General features: G+C 41.3%; 3 protein-coding genes across 3 annotated transcripts; all 3 read right to left on the bottom strand.

The window, feature by feature from the left end:
* Nucleotides 1–1,836: 1,836 nt before the first annotated feature.
* LOC146580220 (cornifelin-like) lies at nt 1,837–8,794 on the bottom strand. Its single transcript, XM_085266872.1, has 4 exons — nt 8,607–8,794; nt 8,160–8,287; nt 7,687–7,832; nt 1,837–2,048 (listed from the first exon to the last, which is right to left on the bottom strand). The coding sequence occupies exons 1-4, from the start codon at nt 8,777–8,779 to the stop codon at nt 1,953–1,955; spliced, it is 543 nt and encodes a 180-aa protein (XP_085122998.1). The 5' UTR covers nt 8,780–8,794; the 3' UTR covers nt 1,837–1,952.
* A 2,014-nt stretch (nt 8,795–10,808) lies between these two features.
* LOC146580219 (cornifelin homolog B-like) lies at nt 10,809–13,242 on the bottom strand. The gene is made up of 4 exons (XM_085266875.1): nt 12,575–13,242; nt 12,128–12,255; nt 11,655–11,800; nt 10,809–11,018 (listed from the first exon to the last, which is right to left on the bottom strand). Exons 1-4 carry the CDS (start codon nt 12,691–12,693, stop codon nt 10,923–10,925), a joined length of 489 nt encoding a protein of 162 aa, XP_085123001.1. The 5' UTR covers nt 12,694–13,242; the 3' UTR covers nt 10,809–10,922.
* Nucleotides 13,243–17,564: 4,322 nt separating this feature from the next.
* LOC146580218 (cornifelin homolog B-like) lies at nt 17,565–19,468 on the bottom strand. Its single transcript, XM_085266874.1, has 4 exons — nt 19,329–19,468; nt 18,882–19,009; nt 18,409–18,554; nt 17,565–17,774 (listed from the first exon to the last, which is right to left on the bottom strand). Exons 1-4 carry the CDS (start codon nt 19,445–19,447, stop codon nt 17,679–17,681), a joined length of 489 nt encoding a protein of 162 aa, XP_085123000.1. The 5' UTR covers nt 19,448–19,468; the 3' UTR covers nt 17,565–17,678.
* Between the last annotated feature and the right edge of the window lie 1,135 nt (nt 19,469–20,603).

The following is a 20,603-nucleotide window of genomic DNA, read 5'->3' as shown; positions in this document are numbered from 1 at the left end:
CAAGTGGCCGGCATAGTGTACAGGAACATCTGTGCCGAGTATAACCTAGAAGTCCCGAGGTCAAAATGGGAGATGCCCCCAAGGGTGGTGGAGAATGACCGAGCTAAGATCCTGTGGGACTTCCAGATACAGACGGACAAAATGGTGGTGGCTAACCAACCGGACATAGTGGTGGTAGACAAACAGAAGAAGGCGGCCGTAGTGATCGATGTAGCGGTTCCGAATGACAGCAATATCAGGAAGAAGGAACACGAGAAGCTGGAGAAATACCGAGGGCTCAGAGAAGAGCTCGAGAGGATGTTGTTGTTAATGACAAGTAGCTAAACATATGCCATTTTATGACCAGTAGTCAAGGTAGTAAATTAGCTTAACAGCTGCAGGCCATATATTATCCTTTAGTTCTAATGGTGTGCTACGTATCTAGTTTAGTCTCTATTATACTCTTGAATAAAAGAAACATAATCATTTGTAGTTCATTAGACAAAATGTGCATTACTCTGTATCCTTGATCAGCTGTGAATGTCTGACACTGTTTTCTTGAGAATGTTTTACTGCTGAATCATGTGAAGAAGGCCATAACAGGGAGACTAGGTGTCTGAGCAGAAGAGATAAAACCACATTCTTCACCCCCCTTCCAGTTTCACACAGAAAGACAGGGAGGCAAGGTCAGGAGCCAGGCTCACTAAGAATTAGAAAAACATGTGAAGATGCAGCTTTTATGACAAAGAGGGGGGTCAGGATTAGCTATAAAAGTCTGTGAAAGTTGCCACCATTTTGAGACATGCTGTCGAACCTCTGCAGGCATCTCTCCCGTCCGGACGTTGTAATGCTCTTATTGTGATTTGTACCGAAATAAATGATTGTTGATTGAGCATATATACACCGAGTATTGTCCTTCCTTCAGCCCAAAGATTCAAAGAACTGCGTGTTTTCAACAATGTGGAGGGTGAAGGTAACGGTGGTCTCCGTGGTAATCGGAGCACTAGGTGACTCCCAAGCTAGGCGAGTGGCTCCAGCAGATCCCGGGAACAACATCGGAGATCTCTGTCCAGAAGAGCGCAGTCCTGGGAACAGCTAAGATACTGCGCAGGACCCTCAAGCTCCCAGGCCTCTGGTAGAGGACCCAAGCTTGAAGGATAAACTGCCCGCAGGGGCGTGCTGGGTGTTTATATATATATATATATATATATATATATATATATATATATACACACATTTATATATATATATATATTAGGGGTGCAACGATACTCGTATCGATATTGAACCGTTTGATACAGTGCTTTCGGTTCGGTACGCATATGTATCGAACAATACAAAATTTTTAATTTATTTTATCAACTTTCCTTCTGACGATGCTGTCTGTGTTGAGTGGATCTGCGCTCGACAGTGCAGCCTAGGCGGAGTAGTCGAACGCAGATTCACTGAGCGCAGGGCAAGCTACCAACGGAGATTTGCCGTGTTGTGGCGTTAAGGTCATTTCAACGAGATTAACGCTGACAGCACTAGTGGGAACAAAATGAATATGACTGGACATTTACGCCGACATCATTCTAGTGCAAAGACAAGTGGAATCAGACAAAAACAACAAGCACGCATGATACAAACTTTACCCGAGTCATTTAGACAGCCGTTAGCACATGATTCTCCTTATGGGGACCTGATATGTTTAATATGCCGCTGAGAATATAGCTCAGATGTCTGGCCAACTCAGAAAAGCCAATGTCTTTCTCACTATCCTATCAAAGTTCACAATTAGTGAATATGACTAGTTTATATCTGAAAAATGGTTAAACTCTGTTTTGCAGAAGAGGACAATTAATCTCACACATGATGTAAAAAATTAAACGATTTTATTTGCCTGAAAAAGTCATAGCCTCTCATCACACAGCCAAAATGTTTGCATCGTATCCACAGACAACTTGCGTGCTGATCACAGTAGAGGTGGCGGGCTACTTGTTTTCCCTGATCTTCAGCTCACGATGCATCTGGCCCCAAACACACGGGTAACAAAAGCACACTTTACAGCAGTCATCAGTGAACGAGCCCTGCAGGATGGAGAAGAAGAAGCAGATAGACAGAGGATGAAGCAGCAGGAGTTACTGTTGTTACCCCTCAGACATAAAAGTTTAGTGGGGTGTTGTCATCCCCTCATCTGGCAGCTGTGTCCCTGTGTAGAGCTGGGTAACCAAATATCTGAGAGTTTGTCAAAACAAGCAACCTCAACTTTTTTTTGTATGAAGGAAATTCTTTTTTGTGATAATATTTTGAACATGCATTTCTGTTGACCTGTCAACTTAGCGCATTATAAGCTGATATGCAAACTAGTTAATTGATACTAGATTTGGAAAAATGAATGGATTATAAAATAAGCGAATAAGATGTAACAAGGGTTGAAATTAGTTTCTTATTTCTAGTGTGTGGAGGAAGGTTTTATCATGGCACACATCTGTTTACATGGAAGGAAACTCCTCATGTGATGTGACATTTAGCAATTTGCAAATGTGCAGCACATCAGAAGGATGACTCTGAAATTACAAAGGGAAACAATTTTGCTGACAAAACTGCAAAAGCAGCAGCTATAGCAACCACAGTCTTACTAACAACTCATGAAATTCACACTATTCCACTGTCTGTACTGCAGGATGAACAAAAAGCAGCACCACCAAAAGAACAAAAACAATGGCTAATACACGGAGCAGTACTAGACACTGATGACATAATGAAGATAACAGGAAAACCCATTCTTCCCAAATTGTTACACAAAACAGCCGCTCTAGTGAGCCATAGTTTTGAGCCATGGCTCATCAGGAAGGATAATCTGAGGAATCCCGACAACTTTACACTATAAATTTTGAAACTTCAGCAAAAGAATATGTGAGGACATGTATGACCTGCCAAAAACACAATACCCAAGGTAACTTAAGGCCAAAAAGAGGACATTTTCCTACACCACCTCACCCATTTCATACAATTCACATGGACTTCATTGAATTGAATGAGGGCTCAAAATACGCTCTAGTAATCATAGATGTTTTCTCAAAATGGCCAGAAATCTACCCAGTTAAAAAAGCAGACGCAATCTCAGTTGCAAAGTGTCCATGCAACCATTTCATTCCAACATATGGAATTCCTACTCTGATGAGATCAGATAATGGAACCCATTTTGTAAATGACGTGATCAGCAAAGTATCTGAAGCACTAGGTTTCAGTTTAAAACACCGTTGTACCTACCATCCACAGAGTGCAGGATTAGTGGAGAGAACAAATGGCACTATAAAACAAAGGCTCAGAAAAACAATGGAAGAAACTAGCAGACCTTGGCCAGAATGTGTAGGCCTAGTCAAAATGTGGATGAGAATGACACAAGGAAATAACAAACTGTCCCCATTTGAAATTATACATGGGCGACCTTTTCCATTGCCAGTTATTAGCGAGCCAATAGATAAATCAATCTGTGAAACCACTCTGGCAGATTGGATGACTCAATTGTTGACAAACAGAGAAGTCGTTTTGAACAATAAACTGCCGCAAGACTCTTTTTCACCTATTTCTCGCAGATTGAAGCCAGGTGATTGGATCCTTGTCCGAGTACTCCAAAGGAAAAACTGGAGCTCGCCGCAGTGGGAGGGTCCATACCAAGTGCTTTTGACCACTCCAACTGCCTGCAAAATTGCGGAGAGACCCTCCTGGATACATCAGAGCCACTGCAAAAAGGTTGAGGTCCCAGGAAACCCCGGCACCCCCAAGACAGCACATTAGCCCACACTTGGTTGCTTCAGTCGTGAGGGGGGAGTGCTGATTGGGCCCCCGTAGGGTAAGCTCGCACTTCAACCTCCAGCCTCTGATCAACTCTAGGGCAACCAAGTGTGAGGTGTGACGGACCTGTGTGCAACCATGGGAAGGTGGACCCTCTTGGTTACCTTGACTACGACGCTCACCCTTACAGGACCCCAGCTGACGCCAACAACAGCTGAACCACGAGGCAGACAGGACGCACGACAACTCCCACCTAAGAGACATGACGCAAGACCACATACACCCTTGGATGAACAATGCCTGGTACCGTTATATCTAAGACAGAACCAAGGCGGAATCGGCAAATACAGACTGTTATGTCTGTTCTCATATGCCCAGCACATCAACACACCCCACACTATATGGTGAATATATGAACAACACTCAAGCAAAGTGTGCAGCCAGCTTCGCTGGCATTGGATTCCAACACAGCCGAATCATCACCAATGACACAATCCCGCACGCTGTTGGACTTAGTAATGGAACATGTGATCAACTCTTCTGGATCGATTTCAACGTGACAAACCGGAATACATCCATCCACTTCCCAGTGTTTCTGGACCAACTCCCAGGGAGGAACCACTCCATGTGTTATCAACAAGAGAAAGGTAACACACCCGTTGGAAACACGACAAACTGTGTCCAAACTGCAGGCCACGGAGAGGGCGCTCCTGTGAATATGAGTGGACCTTCTAACAGCATGTACTGGGTGCAAGGAATGGCCTGGCTATGTGGACAACGGCCATATTTCATACTGTCCCCAGGCTGGACAGGAACATGTGCTCCTATATTCCTGTCAGACCACACTTTCAGGATGACCGCAGTAAACACCACTTCTACAGCACGCCGGAATAGAAGATCTACGTTCCCCAAACTTCAACCACATGACCCAATATGGGGAAGCAACGTAACCGAGGAATTCAAACTGTGGACTACCGGACAGAAAGTACTCCACACATTGTTCCCCTGGGTGGGAACCGGAAAAAAACATGCTGAGGATCGAGACTCTGGACTACCGCTTTGGACTCTTCTTGAATGCTTCGTGCAAGATCAACGATCAGCAGAATCAGGAAATCAATGCATTACAGATCGCAGTGATGCAACATCGAGTAGCTTTGGACATGATACTAGCAGAGAAAGGGGGACTTTGCGTCCTCTTCAACAACGCCTGCTGCACTTACATACCAGACAATGTACAACAAGATGTTACATACTGATATCTCACTTAAAGGTTATACTGACAACAGGAGGGAATATTAAGGGAAAATTGTACTTAGTAGTCAGTATGAGCTTTTAATGATATAAGTTTACATGTGATAGAATACTGCATGATGACCTTTTCGCTGCTTAGAACTGATTGTTCTTTATGAAACATGTTCTGATATTTGTATCTGAATCTTCCCACAGCGACAGTAAGAAGTCAAACAAGCAGTTCTGACCTCACGCACACACACACACACACACAATCACATACGCACATGCTCACGTCACTGAACAAATGTATTCATTTTTCTTGTGTATAAATAAAGACAATTGCAAGAACAGAGGGCGCATTTCACAGGGCCCCCACTCTGATGTGGGCGCTCTGCGAAATGCCCTTGCAAGTTAAAACTGCAGCGTCTGTTTGTGTGTTTTCTCCTCTTAGACTCTCAGCTGAAGAAGTGTCATTTAGAATACAGGGAGTGCAGAATTATTAGGCAAGTTGTATTTTTGAGGGATAATTTTATTATTGAACAACAACCATGTTCTCAATGAACCCAAAAAACTCATTAATATCAAAGCTGAATGTTTTTGGAAGTAGTTTTTAGTTTGTTTTTAGTTTTAGCTATTTTAGGGGGATATCTGTGTGTGCAGGTGACTATTACTGTGCATAATTATTAGGCAACTTAACAAAAAACAAATATATACCCATTTCAATTATTTATTTTTACCAGTGAAACCAATATAACATCTCCACATTCACAAATATACATTTCTGACATTCAAAAACAAAACAAAAACAAATCAGCGACCAATATAGCCACCTGTCTTTGCAAGGACACTCAAAAGCCTGCCATCCATGGATTCTGTCAGTGTTTTGATCTGTTCACCATCAACATTGCGTGCAGCAGCAACCACAGCCTCCCAGACACTGTTCAGAGAGGTGTACTGTTTTCCCTCCTTCTAAATCTCACATTTGATGATGGCCTGGTAATGGTAAATGGCCTGTATTTGTATAGCGCTTTTCTAGTCCCTAAGGACCCCAAAGCGCTTTACACAACCTGTCATCCACCCATTCACACACACATTCACACACTGGTGATGGCAAGCTACAATGTAGCCACAGCCACCCTGGGGCGCACTGACAGAGGCGATGGACCACAGGTTCTCAATGGGGTTCAGATCAGGTGAACAAGGAGGCCATGTCATTAGTTTTTCTTCTTTTATACCCTTTCTTGCCAGCCATGCTGTGGAGTACTTGGACGCGTGTGATGGAGCATTGTCCTGCATGAAAATCATGTTTTTCTTGAAGGATGCAGACTTCTTCCTGTACCACTGCTTGAAGAAGGTGTCTTCCAGAAACTGGCAGTAGGACTGGGAGTTGAGCTTGACTCCATCCTCAACCCGAAAAGGCCTCACAAGCTCATCTTTGATGATACCAGCCCAAACCAGTACTCCACCTCCACCTTGCTGGCGTCTGAGTCGGACTGGAGCTCTCTGCCCTTTACCAATCCAGCCACGGGCCCATCCATCTGGCCCATCAAGACTCACTCTCATTCCATCAGTCCATAAAACCTTAGAAAAACCAGTCTCGAGATATTTCTTGGCCCAGTCTTGACGTTTCAGCTTGTGTGTCTTGTTCAGTGGTGGTCGTCTTTCAGCCTTTCTTACCTTGGCCATGTCTCTGAGTATTGCACACCTTGTGCTTTTGGGCACTCCAGTGATGTTGCAGCTCTGAAATATGGCCAAACTGGTGGCAAGTGGCATCTTGGCAGCTGCACGCTTGACTTTTCTCAGTTCATGGGCAGTTATTTTGCGCCTTGGTTTTTCCACACGCTTCCTGCGACCCTGTTGACTATTTTGAATGAAACGCTTGATTGTTCGATGATCACGCTTCAGAAGCTTTGCAATTTTGAGACTGCTGCATCCCTCTGCAAGATATCTCACTATTTGTGACTTTTCTGAGCCTGTCAAGTCCTTCTTTTGACCCATTTTGCCAAAGGAAAGGACGTTGCCTAATAATTATGCACACCTGATATAGGGTGTTGATGTCATTAGACCACACCCCTTCTCATTACAGAGATGCACATCACCTAATATGCTTAATTGGTAGTAGGCTTTCGAGCCTATACAGCTTGGAGTAAGACAACATGCATGAAGAGGATGATGTGGACAAAATACTCATTTGCCTAATAATTCTGCACTCCCTGTAAATCTCTTGGCACACAGTGAGGGCAAGAGATTTCAGATTTGAAGAACTTTACTCTTCCTCTTTCTCAACTCAAGCTACTCCTTTATAACTTCCACGGATTGCAAAATACCACAAGTTTTATCCAGGTCACGTTTATGATGGCACTACATGATGTGGTTACTTATAAACAAATAATGAGGACACAGAGACATCTGGGAGCTATTGAAGAGGTGACGGTGAGTGAGAAGGATCTGCACAAAGCACAATTTGTGTGCATTTTATATGAATCTCATAAAATTTACATTTAGATTTTACGTCAGTTCATTTTACAACCACATCACAAAGACACACATTCAACTCTATTCTCCTAGCAGAAACCTCCAGGGCTTAAAAATGAAGCCAGTGCAGAAGTTATAAAAGTGCACTTCCTCTAGTGACCGCATCTATCTTTTAAGTGTAGTTTGTAACAGTGTCCTCCATCTCTAATCCAGCCTTACTTCAATGTTGTGGCGCTCTCTGATGGACTGATGGAGTAAGCAGGACACCACACCACAAACGTCCAGGAGTGGCACTGCACAGCACCATCCATCTTTATTGGCTGCATCACACTGCATGCAGGGAAAACAGCAAAGGACACAGCAACCTTTGGGGAGAAACAGGTACAGAGTTATTTTACAGACAGACAGACACCTCAGCAGACACCTCAGCACATGAATCATCACATCTCACAACGTATTGCGACATTTCCACTCCAATTACGAAAACTTGGTTTTCTGGTGAAAAATGTAAAATAATGAAAAACTCCATAATGCTACTAAATGATCATTGCTATCATGTAGTCTCAGATAGTTCATTCATTCTTGATTTTTTACTGACTTCAAACACTCGGTTAGCTTATTGCAAACAAAGTCTGAGGAGATCGTTCATGCAGAAATCACTGCTGTTTGTAGGGTTTCCTGGGTTTACTTACAGCTCTCCATATCAGAGCAGCAATCACAGAGGTCGGTGCTCCATTGGCCAGAGTTTTCAACGGTCCTGACGACTGTCACCACCTGGGTGGGCTGCTTGTGGACAGCCGTGCCTGTAGGAATCACCATGCTGAAGGAAACACAGACACAGATTGAAATGCTGTAGTGGTTATCTGGTTAGAGAAATTCAACATGAAAAAGGTGAAAGACTGGTTTTGATACATGTTATAACAGGATGATTCCTGGTTCATATAAATGACAACAAATACCTTTGGCCAGCTGTACAAATGATTTATGTATGGCCCAGACAAAAGAGCTGACACCGGTTTTATGCACAGATTTATTATCTCTGACTTCCTCAGAAACATGTTACCACATATTACATTCATGATTTTACAAAGATTTCTGATTCTCTTAAGCTGTTCATCAGTGTAAAATGTTTTTCTTACCTTCTTTTGTCTTCTCTGGTTCTCTGAGCTTTCAAAACAAGAGAAAAAGTTTGGAAGCACCAGCATTTAAGCACAGACCAATAACAGGAAGGGGAGGTGGCGAGATACGCACACACACATGGATTACTCAAGAGCCGCGGAGGGCTGAGCCTGATGGGAAGTCCATTTGACATTTCTGTCTGTAAATTGGAGCTCTTTTAAGGTAGTGGTTTCAAAATGTAATGCAAAGTATTTACATGTCTCGGCTATTAAATAGTGCAGCTATTTTCTCTGCAGCACAATTACCCATTGCATGGTGTGGCCTCAAACACAAAGAGTGAAATGTTACAATTAACCCCATAGTCTGGGTTAGTTGTAACATTGTGTGTGTGTGTGTGTGTGTGTGTGTGTGTGGGTGTGTGTGTGTGTGTGTGACAGAATGCAGAAATCTAGCTTTTGAACATATTCCAACCCCCCAAAAAAGACAAATTATGGAATTTTCTGCAACTGAATATTTCATTAATTTTGGTTGGTCTTCCTTGAGTTTGGCCTCATTGGCTCAGTGGGCATTATAACCTACAACTCTTGCACCAATTTTAAACATAACAATGAAGCTGAAAAAATGTAGTTGTTCACCAACATCGCAATTCCATTACTTTTTATCCTGGTTTACCTTGGTGTGGTTTTCAGAGTGCTTCAGAAAGATGAGGAAATCTGTTTCTTGCACCCATCCTGATTTAGTTCCACTACCAGTACTTCCTACTGGTCCATCTCTGACACAGTGGTCTGCATAATGTATGTGTGGGGAACACAAACAGTGAAGTAATTGTGTTGCCAATGGCATTAACCGCATACAAATGCGACCAGTGAACCTCTCTCTGCTGATGTCGTCGCCCCAACTTGTTTAATATAAGTTAAAGTAATAGTGTGGTAAGTTGCAACATCTGCATTATTGTTACAACTAACCCAGACTGTTGCTGTTACAACTGACCCAGACTCCTATAGCCATGAACTAGCTAACATTACAGCCAACGGCTAAAGCATTAGCACTAAAGACCTACACAGAATATATCCCCATAGACATACAAATAACATAATTTAAGTTTGATGAGTTTAACTGCAAAGCAGATAATGCTATTAAACATTGAAATAAAGTAGAAAAACTTACTTTTTGGCATACAAATTACTTTTTTTCGTGTTAAATTGTCTGTGTTTGACGAAATGTGCTGATTTTTCACATGTGATAGCAGAACTGAATTGGGCATGCACAGGATGAGTCACATCATTTGAAACTTAGCCCTGATTGGAGAAATTGGAAGTGTTACAACTGACCCACGTTAGAACTATCCCCGGTCTCCCCTAAGTTGCGTTTATTCCTGAGATAGGTTACTTTTGTTTGTTGTTTTGGCCTTGGGTTCACCCTGAAGTTATGATGCTCCCTTCCTTTGTTTAACTGCACCTTGTTGTAAATAAATCACTGTCACAAAATATTAAGTGTGTGACGTGCTGCTTGGGGTTGGACGGGGATGGATCACCCTTTATGTTGTGGTCTGGCCGCGCCTAGACGGGCCATAACATGTCCATTTGACTTGCTCTCATCTGGATCTTGAGCTGTTCTGTAAATGTTAAAGCTTGATGAAGAAACTTTATCAACTATGACAATAAAGTACGTCAGCTTTTTGTCTAGAAACGACATGGCAGCAGACCAGTGCCTCACAGAGCTAAAATGAGCTTATTAACTCTGATGTTGGCTAATGTTGTTTAACCTACTTGGACAGCAGATACACATAACAGATGCTTTGAGTCACATTATTGTTCCCCACACGTAGAGTTCTTTGCACACATCTGCAGCTGTCATTTGTAAAAGCGCCACATGGTGTCTGGCTTTCTTCAGGCTGTACCATGCTGGTCTTTTTCATTATGATCAATGTTCATGTTGGTGAGAGATGCACTTACTGACATTCAGACGTCTATGTGTCTGTGGTCTGTTTCCTTGTTGTTAAGGATCAGCGTCACCCTGCCAGGTTCCACCATCATACACAATTATTTCATTTGCATATATTATAATACTGTGAAAAGTTATGTGAGTGGACAGTGTGATCTCACAATGTCTTTCTCACTATCCTATCTAAGTTCACAATTAGTGAATATGACTAGTTTATATCTGAACAATGGTTAAACTCTGTTTTGCAGAAGAGGACAATTAATCTCACACATGATGTATAAAATTAAAGGATTTTATTTGCCTGAAAAAGTCATAGCCTCTCATCACACAGCCAAAATGTTTGCATCGTATCCACAGACAACTTGCGTGCTGATCACAGTCGAGGTGGCGGGCTACTTGTTTTCCCTGATCTTCACCTCACGATGCATCTGGCCCCAAACACACGGGTAACAAAAGCACACTTTACAGCAGTCATCAGTGAACGAGCCCTGCAGGATGGAGAAGAAGAAGCAGATAGACAGAGGATGAAGCAGCAGGAGTTACTGTTGTTACCCCTCAGACATAAAAGTTTAGTGGGGTGTTGTCATCCCCTCATCCGGCAGCTGTGTCCCTGTGTAGAGCTGGGTAACCAAATATCTGAGAGTTTGTCAAAACAAGAGACCTCAACTTTTTCCCCCACGATGAGGGCAAGAGATTTCAGATTTGAAGAACTTTACTCTTCCTCTTTCTCAACTCAAGCTTCTCCATTATAAACTCTACGGATTGCAAAATACCACAAGTTTTATCCAGGTCACTTTTATGGTGGCACTACATGATGTGGTTACTTATAAACAAATAATGAGGACACAGAGACATCTGGGAGGTATTGAAGAGGTGACGGTGAGTGAGAAGGATCTGCACAAAGCACAATTTGTGTGCATTTTATATGAATCTCATAAAATTTAGATTTTACGTCAGTTAATTTTAGAACCACATCACAAAGACACACATTCAACTCGCAGAAACCTCCAGGGCTTAAAAGTGAAGCCAGTGCAGAAGTTATAAAAGTGCACTTCCTCTAGTGACCTCATCTATCTTTTAAGTGTAGTTTGTAACAGTGTCCTCCATCTCTAATCCAGCCTTACTTCGATGTTGTGGCGCTCTCTGATGGATCCACGGAGTAAGCAGGACACCACACCACAAACGTCCAGGAGTGGCATTGCACAGCACCATCCATGTTTATTGGCTGCATCACACTGCATGCAGGGGAAACAGCAAAGGCCACAGCAACCTTTGGGGAGAAACAGGTACAGAGTTATTTTACAGACAGACAGACACCTCAGCAGACACCTCAGCACATGAATCATCACATCTCACAACGTATTGCGACATTTCCACTCCAATTACGAAAACTTGGTTTTCTGGTGAAAAATGTAAAATAATGAAAAACTCCATAATGCTGCTAAATGATCATTGCTATCATGTAGTCTCAGATAGTTCATTCATTCTTGATTTTTTACTGACTTCAAACACTCGGTTAGCTTATTGCAAACAAAGTCTGAGGAGATCGCTCATGCAGAAATCACTGCTGTTTGTAGGGTTTCCTGGGTTTACTTACAGCTCTCCATATCAGAGCAGCAATCACAGAGGTCGGTGCTCCATTGGCCAGAGTTTTCAACGGTCCTGACGACTGTCACCACCTGGGTGGGCTGCTTGTGGACAGCCGTGCCTGTAGGAAACACCATGCTGAAGGAAACACAGACACAGATTGAAATGCTGTAGTGGTTATCTGGTTAGAGAAATTCAACATGAAAAAGGTGAAAGACTGGTTTTGATCCATGTTATAACAGGATGATTCCTGGTTCATATAAATGACAACAAATACCTTTGGCCAGCTGTACAAATGATTTATGTACGGCCCAGACAAAAGAGCTGACACCGGTTTTAAGCACAGATTTATTATCTCTGACTTCCTCAGAAAAATGTTACCACGTATTACATTCATGATTTTACAAAGATTTCTGATTCTCTTAAGCTGTTCATCAGTGTAAAATGTTTTTCTTACCTTCTTTTGTCTTCTCTGGTTCTCTGAGCTTTCAAAACAAGAGAAAAAGTTTGGAAACACCAGCATTTAAGCACAGACCAATAACAGGAAGGGGAGGTGCCGAGAGTACGCACACACATGGATTACTCAAGAGCCGCAGAGGGCTGAGCCTGATGGGAAGTCCACACCAATCACTGTAATGATGCACAGTAACTGCTATGACGAATGTTTAGGAATTCACTGAGCCCCTGCTTCAGTGCTGGGAAAGGAAAACACACTGCTTAACCGATGAGCAGCAACAAGACTTATTCTATGAATCCATCAGTACTTCTGCTGTCAATCCAAACACACTTGACACCAGAGGTGGGAAGTACAAATACTTTATTACTGTACTCCAGGTATCTGTACTGTACTTGAGTAGTGTTTTTTTAGTGATTACTTTTTACTACATATATCTGTACTTTCTACACCTTACATTTTGTAAAAAAGTTACTTTTGCTTTAACGCAGTTCTGTCACTGTGAGCCTCCAAACATCGAACTAATTTGAGCCTAAACAGAAACATATGACAGGCTTTTTTATAAATGACCCGAGGATGTTGCATAACAAGAGATGACTGTGCCAAAGTCTGGGTTAAAAGTGGGACTGTGTTTTTTTGTGTGTGTTTTTTGGGGGGCGGTTGCAATAAAGCACAAGGTTCACTTAGCTCTGCACACAAAATGGAAACTTCCTCCAAAGGGATACTTTTTACTTTCTTACTCTGAGTACATTTCAGAGCTTGTACTTTTTTACTTTTACTTGAGTAAAGAAGTTGAATCAGTTGTTCAAGTTTTACTGGAGTATTTTTTAACAGTATTATTTGTACTTAAGTGCAGAAAGTCTGTACTTTAGCCAAACATTTGGTCACCAGCAGGTCTAAGAGTACTTACACTGACATTTGAAAGCCAAATGGACTGGTACCTATATATTGCTTTTCTACTCTGAGTACTTAGTGTTTCTTTACTACATAAACACATCCAAACACTGCTTTTTACTGTTCCATTGCACCTTGTCCCACATTCACACTCATACTGTCACGGTCCGGGGCAGCGGCCGTGTGGAAAGTGGAAGGAGGACCCAAAATGCAGCACTTATTCAGATGTGAGGGTGATTTATTGTTAATAACAAACACAAAGTGGAGATGGCAAACAGAACTAAGGACGAAACTAAACTGGGATAAACTACACAGAGGAGGGGCAAACCTGAACATGAAGGGAGAACAGCAGGGAGAACACGCAGAGGATTACACCAGGTAGGAACACAGACGACGCGACGAGGAGCAGAGGAAATCACATGCTATAAATACACAAAGAGACACTGGGAAATCACACACAGATGGGGGAAACAGCTGGACCTGATTAACCTGACGAGACAGGGGAACACTAACACCAGGGACCAACAGAGGGAGCACAAACCCAGAACCCAGTGTCTAAAATCCCAAACACAAACCATCCCAAAACAGCCATGAATAATAATGAAAGTAATAACAAAAAGTACATAAACATAAAGTCACTGAGTCATGGTCGCAGGACCATGACACATACTCTGATGGACACACCTAGGGCAACCTGAGGCTTAGTAAGTGCACCGATGATACTTCAACGTGTAATACGACTGCTAATAATAATAATCATAATAATAGTAACATGTAGATTGGAGAAGAACCAACCCTGCATATTAATGCATTCTTATGGACTGAATACTACACCATCAACCAAAAAATGTAAATGTCCAAGAGATGATGTAGTATTTTATAAACTGGTCACTACCTCAGGTTTTTCTCTTGACATTTCAGGAGTCAAATTCTTCTGGGAAAGGAAACAAGATGACTTAGCTCAAATGTATTTTTATCTGTATTTTTACCACAATTTATTTCACTTATTTACTGTTATGGCTGGAGGGATGTCTGCTTTTTTAAATGGAGCTGCTGGATATTTACATGAAAATGAGGAAATTTGTGTTTGGTTGATTATTTCTTTGCCGTAAAAATGCTTCCTGGGAATAAATCTTGCTGTTATAAATATTGCTGTTAGTTCCCCTTAAACAGTGTCACATTTGTAAGGATATTTATTGAAGATGATTAAAGTCTGAAGAAACAAGACAGTTGTTGTCAGTTTAATTAAATTAACAAGATGCCATTTTTAGCTGCTAACGAGCTAGCTTGGGTCTTTAGTTGATTTCACAGGCAGTGTCGTGCTGTCAAAGCTGGTTTTTTATGTTTTTGGCCCAGACAGTAAAGTACATAACTAGTGTATGTCCTGCATGGGTTGCACGGGTATCACAATGAATTAGAAGGTGAGACCAAAACTCAATAAAACTAACGAAATCTCAGGTAGTTGCAATCTGTTGCACGGTGTAACCATGTAAGAATAAACTCTACCATTTTTGCAACAGGTGATCAGTCGTACTGGATGTGTATAAATAGTCCTGTCTAGGGATGGGAATTGCGCACCAGTAGATCATTTCCTTGGAATTGTTAGTCTGCCTGCCTATCGATCCTCCTTATCAGTTCCACTTGGACTTGCTCTACAAAAAATCTAAAATTGTATTCTGTTTTATTTTTTATGTTTCTTTTGAGTTTGAGTTTTGGAAAAGCGGATCTTAAGACGCTGAGAAAAACAAAAAAAGAGAAACCAATCCTCAAAAAGGGAACTGTTCTGAATCTCTAAAAAATGTTTGATCCCAAATGCCTGTTTGAAATGTACTAACTTGTTCAGAATTCATAACAACAAAATACCACAAAAGTGTAACAAATAATTATCAAAGAGGGTAAAAGCTCAATAAACTTGTCTATAGTAACCTGAATGTTTCTAATACACAATATGATGAGAAACTGTCTGTTGTAACATCTGTGTAACATGCACATCGGCAACATGAAAATGAGGAAGCAAGAAATCTGCAAACTATAAATTAAAATTTATGCACACAACTTTTAGTTTTCAAAGTCATCAAAGATGTGTGCTGTGCAATTATTCTATGCTGGCAAAAGAACAGTGGATGAAATAATTAAAAGACCAAAATCACCAATGAGTGATTTTGGCCTTGACCAATGACCAATGATGAGTGGATACAAACGTCCGACCACAACTATATATATTTTTCCGTGATTTTACCATCTCTCTGTCCTTCTCTTGAGCAGATGCCCTATGGCTCACACATCCGGTTGCCTAACTCAGCAACTCAGATGACACTTCAGTATTCAGAATCAACACATTTTAATTTGAAACTTTTCTGCTTATTCACTACATCAAACAAAATATGTATATTTGTTACATCGAATGAAATATATCTTTGCTCCTAAAAAGATTAGCTTCAGCAAATTCACATACAGCTATACTTGTTGTTGAACTCTGTGTTATATTTCTATCATCACTTAGTCACTTAGTCAGTGGAGGTGATAACAATGCTCATAACAATGGTCAGTTAGGCTCTGGTGTTTAAATGATGCTAGTCCTAAATACTAGCATGCTAGTCAGTATTACGGGACCCAAAGTGTGCCTAAAAAATATCACCAGCATCATCGCGCCATCACCAGCCTGAACTGTTGATATTTTCTATATTTTCATGTTTACAGCAAACACTGACCCTAACATCTGAATGTTTTTGCAGAAATCGAGACTCGTCACACCAGAATATCAAATTGTAGCCTCAGTTTCCATTGCTTAGCTGACACTCAGTATGCCTCATGTGAAAGGTTAAGCATTATTTTACAGTTTGGGAATTTTAGGTCCCATTTTGGGTCTGTAAAAATCTGGAGACAATATTCCCAAGAACTTCTTAAACTTTTCTTACTTACCTCTTGGACACAACTATTACAAATGCATAGAACAGTAGGAAGACTAAACTTCAAACATTTTTATTTAGTTTTGTGTTTTTGTTTTTTTTGTTTGTTTGGTTTTTTTGGGGGGGGGGGGGGGGTATTTAATTCCTGTTTTATCAATTATCTATAATTCTGACCATTTGTTGGTTGATTTTGTCTGAACAACTCACCAGACAAAAAGAAGAAGGCAAAAAATGAGAGTGTTTACCCTTATAAAGACAGTCAAGGCTTTATTGTTGTGTACGTCCAAGTACGAGTATTGTTGCACCCCTACATAGTGCAACAATACTCGTATCGATATTGAACCGTTCGATACAGTGCTTTTGGTTCGGTACGCATATGTATCAAACAATACAAAATTTTTTATTTATTTTATCAACTTTTCTTCTGACGATGCTGTCTGTCTTGTGCACTCAGTGAATCTGCGTTCGACTATAGGCTGCACTGTCGAGTGCAGATCCACTGAGCGCAGCACAGGCTAGCAAGACAGAAGCTAAGCTCGTTGCAACATGGCAACTGCCTCAACGCTACCCGAAATTGAACCTCCCCCATCCTCATTCAGATCTGGCCTTTGGAACTATCTTGGTTTTCATGTGAAGCATGACCCTGAAGGTAAGTGCGTCATGGACAAAAGTAAAACAGTATGTCGGATGTGCCAAGCAATGCTCAATTGGTAGGAACTAGTGCGTTAGCGCAGTTAGCTTGTTAACGTGTTGACGCCGTCCAGCCCCACGCACGGGGCGATCCGCGGTAGCTCGCAAACGGAGATTTGCCGTGTTGCGGCGTTAACGTCATTTTAACGAGATTAACGCTGACAGCACTAGTGGGAACACAAAGAATATGACTGCACATTTACGCCGACATCATCCTAGTGCAAAGACAAGTGGAAGCAGACAAAAACAACAAGCATGCATGCTACAAACTTTACCCGAGTCATTTAGACAGCCGTTAGCACATGATTCTCCTTATGGGGACCTGATATGTTTAATATGCTGCTGAGAATATAGCCCAGATGTCTGACCAACTCAGAAAAGCTAATGTCTTTCTCACTATCCTATCAAAGTTCACAATTAGTGAATATGACTAGTTTATATCTGAAAAATGGTTAAACTCTGTTTTGCAGAAGAGGACAATTAATCTCACAGATGATGTATAAAATTAAAGGATTTTATTTGCCTGAAAAAGTCATAGCCTCTCATCACACAGCCAAAATGTTTGCATCGTATCCACAGACGACTTGCGTGCTGATCACAGTCGAGGTGGCGGGCTACTTGTTTTCCCTGATCTTCAGCTCACGATGCATCTGGCCCCAAACACACGGGTAACAAAAGCACACTTTACAGCAGTCATCAGTGAACGAGCCCTGCAGGATGGAGAAGAAGAAGCAGATAGACAGAGGATGAAGCAGCAGGAGTTACTGTTGTTACCCCTCAGACATAAAAGTTTAGTGGGGTGTTGTCATCCCCTCATCTGGCAGCTGTGTCCCTGTGTAGAGCTGGGTAACCAAATATCTGAGAGTTTGTCAAAACAAGCAACCTCAACTTTTTTTCCCACGATGAGGGCAAGAGATTTCAGATTTGAAGAACTTTACTCTTCCTCTTTCTCAACTCAAGCTTCTCCATTATAAACTCTACGGTTTGCAAAATACCACAAGTTTTATCCAGGTCACTTTTATGATGGCACTACATGATGTGGTTACTTATAAACAAATAATGAGGACACAGAGACATCTGGGAGCTATTGAAGAGGTGACGGTGAGTGAGAAGGATCTGCACAAAGCACAATTTGTGTGCATTTTATATGAATCTCATAAAATTTACATTTAGATTTTACGTCAGTTCATTTTACAACCACATCACAAAGACACACATTCAACTCGCTTCAATTCAAAAAATGAAGCCAGTGCAGAAGTTATAAAAGTGCACTTCCTCTAGTGACCTCATCTATCTTTTAAGTGTAGTTTGTAACAGTGTCCTCCATCTCTAATCCAGCCTTACTTCGATGTTGTGGCGCTCTCTGATGGATCCACGGAGTAAGCAGGACACCACACCACAAACGTCCAGGAGTGGCATTGCACAGCACCATCCATGTTTATTGGCTGCATCACACTGCATGCAGGGGAAACAGCAAAGGCCACAGCAACCTTTGGGGAGAAACAGGTACAGAGTTATTTTACAGACAGACAGACACCTCAGCAGACACCTCAGCACATGAATCATCACATCTCACAACGTATTGCGACATTTCCACTCCAATTACGAAAACTTGGTTTTCTGGTGAAAAATGTAAAATAATGAAAAACTCCATAATGCTACTAAATGATCATTGCTATCATGTAGTCTCAGATAGTTCATTCATTCTTGATTTTTTACTGACTTCAAACACTCGGTTAGCTTATTGCAAACAAAGTCTGAGGAGATCGCTCATGCAGAAATCACTGCTGTTTGTAGGGTTTCCTGGGTTTACTTACAGCTCTCCATATCAGAGCAGCAATCACAGAGGTCGGTGCTCCATTGGCCAGAGTTTTCAACGGTCCTGACGACTGTCACCACCTGGGTGGGCTGCTTGTGGACAGCCGTGCCTGTAGGAAACACCATGCTGAAGGAAACACAGACACAGATTGAAATGCTGTAGTGGTTATCTGGTTAGAGAAATTCAACATGAAAAAGGTGAAAGACTGGTTTTGATCCATGTTATAACAGGATGATTCCTGGTTCATATAAATGACAACAAATACCTTTGGCCAGCTGTACAAATGATTTATGTACGGCCCAGACAAAAGAGCTGACACCGGTTTTAAGCACAGATTTATTATCTCTGACTTCCTCAGAAAAATGTTACCACATATTACATTCATGATTTTACAAAGATTTCTGATTCTCTTAAGCTGTTCATCAGTGTAAAATGTTTTTCTTACCTTCTTTTGTCTTCTCTGGTTCTCTGAGCTTTCAAAACAAGAGAAAAAGTTTGGAAACACCAGCATTTAAGCACAGACCAATAACAGGAAGGGGAGGTGCCGAGAGTACGCACACACATGGATTACTCAAGAGCCGCAGAGGGCTGAGCCTGATGGGAAGTCCACACCAATCACTGTAATGATGCACAGTAACTGCTATGACGAATGTTTAGGAATTCACTGAGCCCCTGCTTCAGTGCTGTGAAAGGAAAACACACTGCTTAACCGATGAGCAGCAACAAGACTTATTCTATGAATCCATCAGTACTTCTGCTGTCAATCCAAACACACTTGACACCAGAGGTGGGAAGTACAAATACTTTATTACTGTACTCCAGGTATCTGTACTGTACTTGAGTAGTGTTTTTTTAGTGATTACTTTTTACTACATATATCTGTACTTTCTACACCTTACATTTTGTAAAAAAGTTACTTTTGCTTTAACGCAGTTCTGTCACTGTGAGCCTCCAAACATCGAACTAATTTGAGCCTAAACAGAAACATATGACAGGCTTTTTTATAAATGACCCGAGGATGTTGCATAACAAGAGATGACTGTGCCAAAGTCTGGGTTAAAAGTGGGACTGTGTTTTTTTGTGTGTGTGTTTTGGGGGGCGGTTGCAATAAAGCACAAGGTTCACTCAGCTCTGCACACAAAATAGAAACTTCCTCCAAAGGGATACTTTTTACTTTCTTACTCTGAGTACATTTCAGAGCTTGTACTTTTTTACTTTTACTTGAGTAAAGAAGTTGAATCAGTTGTTCAAGTTTTACTGGAGTATTTTTTAACAGTATTATTTGTACTTAAGTGCAGAAAGTCTGTACTTTAGCCAAACATTTGGTCACCAGCAGGTCTAAGAGTACTTACACTGACATTTGAAAGCCAAATGGACTGGTACCTATATATTGCTTTTCTACTCTGAGTACTTAGTGTTTCTTTACTACATAAACACATCCAAACACTGCTTTTTACTGTTCCATTGCACCTTGTCCCACATTCACACTCATACTCTGATGGACACACCTAGGGCAACCTGAGGCTTAGTAAGTGCACCGATGATACTTCAACGTGTAATACGACTGCTAATAATAATAATCATAATAATAGTAACATGTAGATTGGAGAAGAACCAACCCTGCATATTAATGCATTCTTATGGACTGAATACTACACCATCAACCAAAAAATGTAAATGTCCAAGAGATGATGTAGTATTTTATAAACTGGTCACTACC

Source organism: Mchenga conophoros, linkage group LG3 (genome assembly GCF_057382185.1).
Source record: "Mchenga conophoros isolate Kocher_MC1m ecotype Shallow Benthic linkage group LG3, M_conophoros_male_GT1.1, whole genome shotgun sequence".
Classification (NCBI taxonomy): domain Eukaryota; kingdom Metazoa; phylum Chordata; class Actinopteri; order Cichliformes; family Cichlidae; genus Mchenga; species Mchenga conophoros.
The sequence above is the reverse complement of the archived record's forward strand: the minus strand, read 5'-3'. Positions and strand labels throughout refer to the sequence as shown.